Source organism: Penaeus japonicus, unplaced genomic scaffold, assembly GCF_977035675.1.
Source record: "Penaeus japonicus unplaced genomic scaffold, GWHDUDI00000001_assembly GWHDUDI00000011, whole genome shotgun sequence".
NCBI classification, from domain to species: Eukaryota; Metazoa; Arthropoda; class Malacostraca; order Decapoda; family Penaeidae; genus Penaeus; species Penaeus japonicus.
In genome coordinates, this window is record NW_028234413.1 from 23219729 (window position 1) to 23232228 (window position 12500).

At 41.4% G+C, this 12500-nt stretch overlaps 1 protein-coding gene across 1 annotated transcript in view; it reads left to right on the forward strand.

Annotated features, from left to right (window-relative positions):
- Positions 1-12500, forward strand: part of LOC147470976 (uncharacterized) — a 79925-nt gene that overhangs the window by 57711 nt on the left and 9714 nt on the right. The window contains exon 4 of the mRNA XM_086541429.1: positions 9491-9539. Coding sequence (XP_086397555.1) covers positions 9491-9539 — 49 coding nt within the window. The remainder of the gene's footprint in view (positions 1-9490; positions 9540-12500) is intronic.

A 12500-nucleotide genomic window follows, 5' to 3' on the forward strand; every position in this document is an offset into this window, starting at 1 on the left:
ACATAAATATATATAAATATATATATATATATTTATATATCTATATTTACATACATATATATATATATATATATATATATATATATATATATACATATGTATGTCTATATCTATATCTATCTATCTATATACGTATGTAATATATGTGTTTGTGTGCACATGTATGCATCCGATCATTCGCACACACATATATGAGTACATACATACATACATACATGCATGCATACATACACACATAAACACATGGATACATACCTACATACATACATGCTCAAACACACATTATATATGAATATATGTATACATACATACATACATACATATATATATATATATGTATATATATACACATACACACACACATATACATACATATGTGCATATACATTTGCATATGCATTTGCATCTTACATTTTACATATTACATATTACATATATACATATATATGTATATACATATATATATATATATACACACACACACACACACACACACACACACACACACACACACACACACACACACACACACACACGAACAGATACAGACCTCTACACGCATTTAATTTCTCTCCCGACACATTCCTCTAATACGAAGTACATGCCAGGAGACTGTCGAAATCGAGTGGACCAATTGTGTTCATCCGAAGGGGAAATCGACTGATTACGGTTACTGTATGATTATATAATTGCGGCTCTCTGGGACTAACCCTAAATGTCGGTGGCTGGAACTGTGACCTAAATGACATGGGACTTTTTTCTTCTAATCTTTGAACGTGTATGTGCATTTGTTTTAAGGTTTTATTTTACTTCAAAAAAGTAAATGACTTAATTGAATTAAATAGAGTTGAATAGAATAGAATAGGGATAAACCAATAGAATGTGATAAAGCTAAAACAAATATGATAAAGAAAAAAAAAATGCGTCTGTGTGTTTACTTTCAACGGATCGGCTTTGTGGTTCTGTTTGGTTCTTTGGTTGTTTTGTGGTTCTTTAGTTCTGCTTTGCGATTGCATGATTTAATCTATAAAGATGTGTATTAATCAAATATACTTTTGCAAAATCTGTTTTTGTGTCATTAAAGAACTCGGTAAAAACACAAAAGAAAAACAGTTAGAAAACAAAGAGAGAGAGAAGATAAAAAAAAAAAAGAGAAATATGAAATAAAGAGAAAGAGAAAGAAAGGGAAGAAGAGAGACAGAAAGAGAAAAAAGGCAACACCTAACCGAATCTCACTCTCACCTCCGTTAAATGAGTTTTCACATGTGACGCTTCGCCTGAAGTTACTAATGACTAGGTCTGTGCCAAGGAGCATCCCGGCGCCCGAATTAAGCCCTAGGCATCCGCTGCCTTCGAATACCATCCTTAGCCATCCCATCTTCCCTGTCAAATCTTACCCTCGACCATCCATCTCCTTCTCGCCATGTCGAGCTCTTCCTTCAAGTCAAGATTATGCTGATATGTGCACTCCTTGTTCAGTTCCATTTTTTTTTCTACCCCGTCTCTATCAAATTATATGCTTATCCACCTTTTTTCTCCCTCACTGTCACATTCTATCCTTGTCTATCTGCTCTATCTTGTCAAATTTCACCCTTACCCACTATTTTCCTGTCAAATCCTTTCTTTGCTCCATTCTCCCATACATTAACTCGGAATAACACCTTCTGCTTCTTCTTCTACACCTTTTCACAATACATTCTGATACAGGTTTTCCTACTCTTCTTCCTCTTGCTTCATTTCCTATCCCCACCACCCCCTGTCCTCCTCACCTCCTTCGTTACTCCCCCTAAGTATTTTTCTTCTTCTCCTTCTTCCTTCTCTTCTGTTTCATTGTCAAGTATATTTTCTGTCTGTTTCCAATACTTCGTTCTATCACCCTCACATTTATCCAGTTTTGCCTTTCTATCCGCGAGGAAATCGCCGAGGAGGAACTTTCATTACAATTTTTACTTTCCGAAAAAGTGACAGCCGTTAAGAGAAAGAGAAATAACAGGGAGAGAACGAGAAAAAGAAAGAAAGAGAGAATTAACAACAACCTGCCCGGGGACGCTCGGCATCGCAATTAGTGTAATACACGAGAAACTAAACATTTACTTTAGTGCTTTCCCAAAGAATACACAACTCACTTGCCGATACCCTGTGGCCAGACCTCGTCACTTTCTCCAGACCCTAGGGTGACAGGGGGCGGGATGGGGTGGGGTGAGGGGGGGGCAGGAGGCGTGGGCGCGAGGACGTGAATCTTTGGTGCTTGGGAGTTATTTGCCCGGCACGAGTTATTCTTTCGGTCGAGAAAGAAGAAAGGATTCTTGAAGGAATCTCGAGAGGTTTCTTAAATACACGACACGCACGAGTGGTACACATTTATCTTCGGGTGGCATGAATTGACCAAATTTACGACGTTTTCTAGGTCTTTGATTTCTGTCATGTCTTTAGCAACACAGTTGAGTTGATTAGAGGTGGTCAGTTATTCAAAAGACACGTTCTTTGGCGTTTAAAACATTATCTGAGAGAATAAGTGGTTTGATGTTTGTCATTATTATTCATCATTATTATTATTATTGTTATTATTATTATCTTTATTATTTATTTTAGCTTTTGCCATATTAACAACTTCCTTTAAAATATTTAAAAGGGGAGCAAGATTTTACTCCGGTGTTGATATTCTAGATTTAGATAAGAATTTCAGATGAAAGGTATTACAAAATTCAATCCTATAACAGGAAATAAGTTCAGGATCTGAAAAGGTAGACACTCCAGGATCCGAAAAATAGCCATGTTGATGACCTCTCGTTTTAAAAATAAGAAGCCTGTCGTGAGCGCCAGGACCCTCCCACATCTTCTTAAGTCCGTGGGAAAGCTTGGCGACGATTTAATCAAATTGTATTCCTGACGTGTTCGGCATGTTGCAAAGACTGCCAATTTTAGTACTAGAAAATCGGTCTAGAAATTGTCGCGTACATTTTAAAATTTCTTTTGCGAAGAGGCCGCTTATTTCGTCCTCCCATAACCGTGCATTTCGCCGCCGTAATCCAGTAGACCTGGACTAGGCCCCAGCACGCCACAAGCACCCCGTCGAACTTAACCCAGTTATCGCAGTAGCGGCGGTCGTGACCAGATATTTCCTGTCATGTGACCCACACGGTGACTCACGGCGCGTCCTGCTTCACGACGAGGGGAGTGCTGGCGAAGGAGTGGAGATCGCGCGAGTGACGAAGCCAGTATCGATGTCGGAAGCGGCGGCGACGACGGCTTTTTAATGAAAGCCTTCCGCTCCCCGGCGCGGCGGCAGCTACGTGGACGGGTCGGTCTCCCCGTAATGTTCTCTACCGTTACCCTGGGATCAGGGGTTCAGGGAGCCAAGTTTGGAAATAGCGGTGACTCACTCTGTTCATTTCCATCGAGCTGTCACTCCAATTGGTTACAGTTGTTGGTCGCATGTGTTTGATTTTGGGTCCATCCTTCACAGCCAGTTTTAGGCTGTTTCATACGGTACGCAAGTCCGTTTGACGCTCGCTTTTGCTGCTTCATCACTCCTAAGTGCGACTCCACGGTACTGTCTGACCTATACCGTTCCACTCTGTATTCAGCTCTAATGTTGTTGCAAACTGAATTGATCTATATTGCGTTTTGTTTCGGGTTATTCAACGACAATCCTTCCGGTCTTGCAACTGAATTGGCTTGGTTAACAGCGCAGAACTAATGAATCTTGAAAAGATGTGTGTCGCGTCCCAGGCCCGTGTGCCTTCCACCGCCCCTTTCCTGTGGGAGAGAATGCCGAAGGTAATTGCCGGAATTAATTTATTATGACGCTATTTAGGGTGTGACAAGTAAAGGGTGTTCCTTTAATCTTGACCCTTAGCCTCTTAATCCTTCATCCACCTGTCGTCCTCACCCCTACATTCATCCATGTCCCTTTTCCCACCCTGTTATTACCTCCATGACTGTCCTCGCCGTAAATAACATATATACATTTTTTCCTTTCTATCTTGTATACCCTTCTGTGCTCCACGAATCGACATCGAAACTCCGACTCACAATAGGTTCGTACCCCTTTCTTCTCTCTCTCGTCCGTCAAAAGGTGTCACGTTCGGCGCAATGATTTGTTTCCCGTGTCCGCCGTTCCGCTCCGTCACCTAGTCCGGTGTGCTGCACTCGGGGGCGCGGCGAAGAGTAATGACTCGTGAGTGACCCGCGGTTCACGCAGCCAGGACGAACGTCGAGCGAACCAGAATTCAGAGAACGTCCCCCCCGAAGCTCTTGTGTTCTTTAATAATGGTTTTGTCTATCGCTCTGCTCGTGGGCGACGATGGGTCGTCTTTCTTCTGTGCAATTTCTCATTTCTCCTTTTCCGTGAAGTGGGACGTCATGCAGATCCTGAAGAGAGGAGACGGATAGAATACCGAAGAATCTTGGCGTCACGACTTGCACCTCGCTCACCTCCGACGGAAAAGAAGTATCCTGATGTATACGAGAGAGGTCCCAATATCTCATCATCGCTCAAAGACGAAGTCGAGTGACAATGGAATAAAAAGAGCGCCGTTAGCCTTCTCTAAACGGCGATAAGCATAGCCCGAGTTCCAACGCCTGCACGCCTAACTGTTAACGGGGAAGGGATCGGGGGCAGGGAGGAGGGAACATACCGGAGGCCATGTTTTGTTAGCAACAGGCTTCAGGGTGCGGGGGTGGCTTGCATAGCCGCCGAGAGATCTGATGCTGGAATCTGGAGTTCGTGCTAACCTTTGCCATTTTCCTTCCTCTTCTCTCTCTCTCCTCTCTATACGTGGAAGACAATGGGGGACTAACGTTATGCTTGCTTCCTTGCCTTTTATTACCATTCAAAGGACTGTTGCAACTTCGGCGATTTTGCAGGCTAGGAGAGAAACGAAATAAGAAGCGGCCGTGAGGCTGGAAGAGAGGAAGAAGGAATGAGGGAGACTAAAAAAAGGAGAAGAAATGGGATGAGATGAATCTATGTGAGAGGAAAGAAGACGAGAAGAAGAGGAAAGAGGAACTTTGGAGTTGGGTGATAATAAGAAAGATGAAGATTCTTCTTACAGAGCGAAATCATGGAAAAGAAAGATTAGGAAAGCGTGGCAAGACTTGCAAGACAACAATGGCTCCGCGCCTATTATGAGACGTTTTGAGAATCCGCGGAAAGAAAAAACATACTCCTCTTATCTTCTAATCCAGCAATTCTAAAATATTATAAATTTAAACACATACGCACGCACACACTTACATTAACCTATCTATCTCTCTGTTAGAAAAACAAAAACAACACTATCATGTAAGATTTCACAAACACATACATAAGGATTCCCAGTCTCGGTTTATGTTCAAATGTCTCTGAAATTTTAAACGTTGGTATATCCCTGTATGTACCTTCATACGTGCGCGCGTGTGGGTTCATCCCATCATGACTGTCAGATATTGCAGGAAGTAAATATTGGGTTTTTGTTTCTTTTTATACATAATTCACGTCCTGTGTATTTTTGCTACCTTGGTATTACTCTTTTTCGTTGTCTGTGGTGATCTGAAAATCCATATGACTTAGCATGTGCCTGCGTATTATTAAAAGTGGAGTACAGATTCCAGTTACATATTACAAATATCAAATTATAGAGGTATTATGCGTGTTCAATGTTAAAGAAAGTTACACTAAAACATTGCCCATAGATAGATATATTTCCACAAACATAACACATGCTGAGATTATATGCATGATGATCAGACTCCCAAGATTATTATGTTTGTCTGCATGACCTTTCAACATCAGAACCTCCCAAAGATATTATTCTACCATACGTACTGATGAATAAACCACTGGACACTAAACACTAGGACTAAGCCACTATGCACAAAACATGACTAAACCTCTGTATACTATTAGATATGAAACCATGGTACAGACACTGACTCTCAACCACTGTACAGTCCACACTAAGAATGAAGCACTATACACTATGATTTGAGGCACTATATCCTATAGACCAACCAGAATAAATGGTGCTTAAATGAATCAACAATACAAAAAAGATCTTGACCCGTTCCTTGAAGCCTTATCGTAAGTAACAGTGCGGATAATGCCATCCTCTAAAAAAGTATGATTATTGAATAAAAGGATTTACGAAGAGTTGGTGGTAAATAAAGGGATATAAGACAATGAAACGGCCATGTTGGGCACACAAGCCGGGTAGATGTACAAATGTCTCGTTCGAGTAACAAGGCCGATTACTTAGAGAATAGGAGTAGTTACTTATTTACTCGTCCTTTGCTCGACCGAGTAAGGCTGGTAATTTTACTTGTTTGTAGAAAGAAAAGTGTTTATTAACTGTGAGATTATGAGAATGCAGTTTTCTCCTCCGTCTTAGCGAACCGCCAGTTTCGACACGTATCCGAAACACCTGGCAGTGCGAATGAGGGGCAGGTGTTTCGGATACATGGCGGAAAAGCTTCGTGGTGAACTTTTGAAGTGGAGAAGCCTGTGCATTCTTTGAACAGAGAGGATAATTTTTTTTTAACAATATGAAACTCATTTGATTTCATCGCTGAACCTAGCGTATTGCTTCCTTTTTAATCTACCATCCGTTCATCTTCACCCCCACCCCCCACCCCTCCAGCCCATTCCCCTCCAGCATGACCTTCCTGGTCACTGAAGCCTGACAAATAGCCCTCTTTTTCCCCACTTAGGTCATCCCACTGCATTCTTGTGATTGACGTAATCTTTCTCTTCTCTCGGTGCAGTCATCGTTAGGGCTTTGGCTATTACCCTTTCTTCTTCGCCGTCTTCGTTTTTTTTTCTTCTCGCCTCCGGCCCTTCGCCCTTATCATTAGCGGCCTCTTTGCCGTCGTCTTCGCCTTCGTCACCGCCACCAAGATGCAATATCCATTTCGCATTCGGAGAGAAAAGGAAATTCTCAGCGAAGTTAGGTATTTCAAGGACACCCACATGTTTCTTTTTTTCCTGAGGTTTTGTCCCTTTTTGTTTATTTTTTATTACTTTAGATTTCGTCATACACACACACGAACACACACACACGCAAACACACACGAACATACAAACAAACAAACACACACACCCAAACACAAACACGTACCGCAAAGAGACATACACTTACACGCCTCTGCATATTAAAAAAATAAAAGGCAAGAAAAGACAAATGTGCAACATAACATTCCAACACGCGCATTCGCAATATCAGCTTCAGCATCATTTTTTTTTCTTCATAGAGGCGCTCCTTGTGTGCCCATTCCTACCATGACTGGTTGGGTCGCTGAGAAAGTCAGACCCTCCGTAGCCCGCTCATTATTGCATAGCTGAGGGAGACCCGCCTGCATGCCCGGTACTTTATTTTGGATTTCTGGTTTCCGACCTGGTATTCGCCCTTAAAATCGCCTCTGACACTGGGACTGGTATCTGGTATGGATTCTTCGAATGTCATTGTAATGCAATTTCGGGGATGTAAGAATTCCTCTCTCATCTCTCCATTATAACACGGATTTGACTCATGTCTTCAAACCATCTGAGACTACTACTACTACTACTACTGCTGCTGCTGCTATTACTACTGGGCAGATGCCACGATTGCTCACACGGTTCTATGTTTAACTACAATCATCACTGGAGAGAGAGAGAGAGAGAGAGAGAGAGAGAGAGAGAGAGAGAGAGAGAGAGAGAGAGAGAGAGAGAGAGAGAGAGAGAGAGAGAGAGAGAGAGAGAGAGAGGAAAAATAAATACACGTAAATGTTTGTAAGCTCGAGTTCTTGGGGAAAGGTTTCTGAAATAGGCCTCTGGACGACATAATGACAAGTATTTCTGCGGCGTCTGTGGAGCGGATAGAGGCCTAAGGGCACGATAGATCAGGAGGCAGACACTTTCATTCACACTCAGCACAGGCTGTTTGTCTAACCTCGGTGGGGGACCTTATTCAAGCAGCAGCAGGAACATGAAAGAAATGATGGCGAACACAGGAAAGACAACGGCTAAAGCCTTACACTTACGATTAAGAAATAATTTAACAGACAATAACGGCACACACACACACACACACACACACACACACACACACACACACACACACACACACACACACACACACACACACACACACACACACACACACACACACACACACACACAAAGAAATAGAAGGACATTCGAGCTAAAGGTGGCAAAGGGGAGACATAAAGCGAAGGAAAGGGAGGCAAAAAGAAGAGCCCGAGGGCCCATGAACGAAAGTCAAAGGAAGAGCATAGCAGAGAAAAAGAAAAAAGTAAAGGAAAAAAAAAGAATAAACGAAGAGAAATGAGAGACTAACGGTATTATGAAATATTTTTAGGAGCGCTACGAAAAGAAGGAAAACAATCACAAGAACGGCGGAAAAAATAAAAGAGAGAAAAAAATATTTGTAATAGAGAGAAGAGGGATAGGTAGAGAAAAGGAGGAGGAGGGAAGAAGCAACAGGAAGGGGAATACCCTCGGGCTACTGGAGGAAGCACGAGGCGTCTGGTTTGAAACACACACACACGCACACACACACACACACACACACACACACACACACACACACACACACACACACACACACACACACACACACACACACACACACACACACACACACAACACCCTAGATGGGAAATGGGTGCGAGGAAAGGGAACAGGGGGGAGAGGGGGTCATAAGGGCGTCCTCCCCCCTTCGGCCTTCTCTTCACTGCATGACACATTAACACGAAAAAGGGAGATGAAGGTCAAAGAGAAATACAGGGATTATCAAAAAAAGATTGCTAATGACTAAGGTAATATCGATAGATTATCTTTTTAAACAAAACATTCCTTTCATTACCACAACTGATGTAACTTTTACAAGCATGAGAGAAAAGAGAAGAGAAAAGAAGAGAGAAGATAAGAGAAAAGAGAAGAGAAGAGAAAATATAAGAGAAGAGAAAAGAAGAGAGAAGAAAAGAGAAGAGAAAAAACTTAAACGGCAGAAAAAAAGAAGTAAATAAGGCATATGAAGAAAAGAAAAGAAAAAAAAATAGAGAGAAAAATCACGTCTAGAGGGAAGAAGGAAGATAAAAAAGTAACGAATAAGATAGACGAAAGAAGAATGACGTGAAACAGCAGACTTCTTAAATTTTCCAAAAGGCAAATAAATAGACGAAGAGGCTGACCAAGGTTCCACAAATGCCTTCAGGGTGTGAGGTGTTCTGGGTTCGATCCCAATGCTTGAGGGTTTAATCCTTCTTTGGAAAGGAAAGATTTAATCCTATATACCCATCCATCGTCGGAATCACATTAAAGACTCTTAGGCCTAAGGACGTGCGATTTTTTTACGATATACTAGCATACGTCGCCTTGTGGTAGGACATAATAGATAGGCTTTTACATTTATCTAGTTTATTTGTTTATTTAGTTATTTTTTAGTTTAAGTTTGTGGCTCCCATGAATTGTTCCATTAAGATATACAATAACTTTTTATCTTTTCAGAATCCCATGTGCCTTCTGCCACTGCGATAGATTCAGAAAACAGACTGAGGTAAGTAGTAAGGGAGGGAGGGAGAGAGAGAGAGAGAGAGAGAGAGAGAGAGAGAGAGAGAGAGAGAGAGAGAGAGAGAGAGAGAGAGAGAGAGAGAGAGAGAGAGAGAGAGAGGAAAAAGGGGAGGGGAGAGAGGAGAGAGGAGAGGGAAGAGGGGAGAGAGGAAAGGGAAGAGGGGAGAGAGGAGAGGGAAGAGGGGAGAGGGGAGAGAGAAGAGAGAGTAGAGAAAGGAAGAAAGAAAAAACAAGAAAAAAAGAAAGAAAAAGAAATGAGATAAATAAGCGAAATACAGCGAAACAAACAACACCAGCACAACCTTGACCTCTACGCTTTATCTCAAGCAAGGAGCTTTCCTCCTTACTCTAATGATTGGGCAAACTCGGAGGCTAGACATTGCAAATAGAAAGCAACTCACCACCTTTCTCATACACCAATTCACGAATCCAAAATGCTCACCAGAAATGAATGAAACCGGTTATGTAGAAAGAAGAAAGAAACAAGGAAACGCAAAGGCATGATACTCATTCCAGGAGGTTTGTGTGTTATTAATATTGACAATATCATTCCTCGTCTGATGATTTAGAAAGTCTGCGATGAACAGGACGAGATTCAAATTATATATGTTGGGGCAAAGCGCTTGAGACTGGTCTAGCGGCATTGTTCATTTAATGTAGGTTATTTTTTTCTGAACAAACATGTTCTTCATATACACATAGACACGCACATGCACACGCACACCCGCCCACTCACAGACACATACAGACAAACACATGCAGACACACACACACACACACACACACACACACACACACACACACACACACACACACACACACACACACACACACACACACATATATATATATATATATATATATATATATATATATATATATATATACAGAGAGAGAGAGAGAGAGAGAGAGAGAGAGAGAGAGAGAGAGAGAGAGAGAGAGAGAGAGAGAGAGAGAGAAAGAGAGCAGTAGACACTAGAAATACAATGTCTTTACATGATGAGCAATAACCCAAACCATCCGTTCCTGTCTACTTCACGAGCCTGCCATCTATTACGATAGACCAGGCATTAATCGCATTACCAGTATTGTGATCAGGAAAGATTCCACACCACTGCAGATATACCATCGCGAAGAAAATTAAACCGTCAATTACGCAGGCGTTTTACGTGATGTTGTCACTGAAAAAGAAAGGCATTTTTATGAGAATAATGAAGTAACCATTATCAAAGAGAGCAATATTTACTTCGAAGTGGCAAAAGGTCAGGTAAAAGTAACAATGGGATAATTACATTAACTTTATATTACATTTCATTAACCTTCCACAAAATTGACCAAGTGATATAAACTCCTTTTCATTATCTACTATCCATAAAGTGAAATCTGTAACGAAGCTTCCATGAATATTCTATTGTAATCCTCCCCTCCCCCCAAAAAAAATCTATCTATCTATCTATCTATCTATCTATCTATCTATCTATCTCTCTATATATATATATATATATATATATATATATATAAAAGTAATTTTCAATCTTGAAGAAAATACTGATGAGAAACTGAACTCACTAGAGAGTACCATGACAATCCACAGCAGATTCGCAGTTCATTTCCTCCGCAGACTCACCCAATTACTCACGCTGAGTTACCTCACTACTCATCTGCCTCAGATAATTACCGTAGGCTGGGAGGAAAGGATAGGGAATGTAAGCATGGGGTTCAGTCACCATAATCACCTCTAGAACTCGCCTCGCCTTCAACGGTTTAAGTGTCAGGGTTAATGCAGTCGGAGGAAGGGGCCCTTTACAGCAACAGAACACCGGGACTTTTCACATGTCCAGTGTTGGTGTTTTGGTAAGGATTTGCGTACTGACTGGATTGCCGTTAAAACTTCACTAGAGATTGGATATTTGTATATCTATCTTTATAGTTACTAAATAGGGCAGATATGCTTATATTGTGCCTATAAAACAATGACAAATGTCATGTGTACAGTTACCGATCCATTATAGTAATTTTCTATCTGTTACACTAGTACGTACAACACGCACATAGATTTCAGGAATCCTATGCGTTCAGCTGAATTCGATATGTCATGTCTTGCGCATAGCATGAAAACTTGATCAGATCGTACATATATTCATGGAGAAACTGTCACTGATAATGCCTTGAGAGAAGTGCTTCTCCACATGCATGCACGGAAAAACATATTTACATAGGTATGTACTCTGAATATTTGGATTCACACTTTAGCATATTCACTCCTGGTTCTCTTCTTGATTTGTAACACATTAACATTATCTTTATGCACTACCTCAATATACAGTACCTCTCAAGACAGACCTTGATCGTTTTTTGCTTCTTCGAGAGCTAACAAAGCTCAAGCATATATTATTCCACTCAGGCAATGAATCACTAAAGTAAAATACATCTATCGGCCTTATTTACATGTTGGTTTCCCCCAAAGACGATTACCTCTTGAAGGAAAGACCACGGAGCTCCTCAAAGGAAGTGACGCGTCCGCAGGAAGGAGCCATCAGCTGGTCAGGCACAGGATTACCAACTATTACGGAGTTAGGGTTCACTGGGAAAGCATGTTCTATGCGTGTTTTTTCTTGATTAGCGTCGCTGTGGAGATGCAATTAGTATGGTGTTATTTGATATGTTAATGAGTAGTACAGTCGAAAAGAGTAGAATGATAAAACAAGGTGTAATAATGAAGTGATTTAGTGTAGTATCCCCGGCCGCTTACTAAGAGGCAACGCCACCGAACGACCCGGTCGGCAAGAGTGGCGAAATAAGACACGCTCCATTTGCCTCACTTGTGCTCAACGCTTCATTTTCCTCGTTGTTACTCACGCCACTCCGACTCATTCACTCACATTGCACTCGTTCGGCCACGATGTTCCGTTTTCCTTGAATTCGGCCGAAGTGCCTCGTTTCTTGA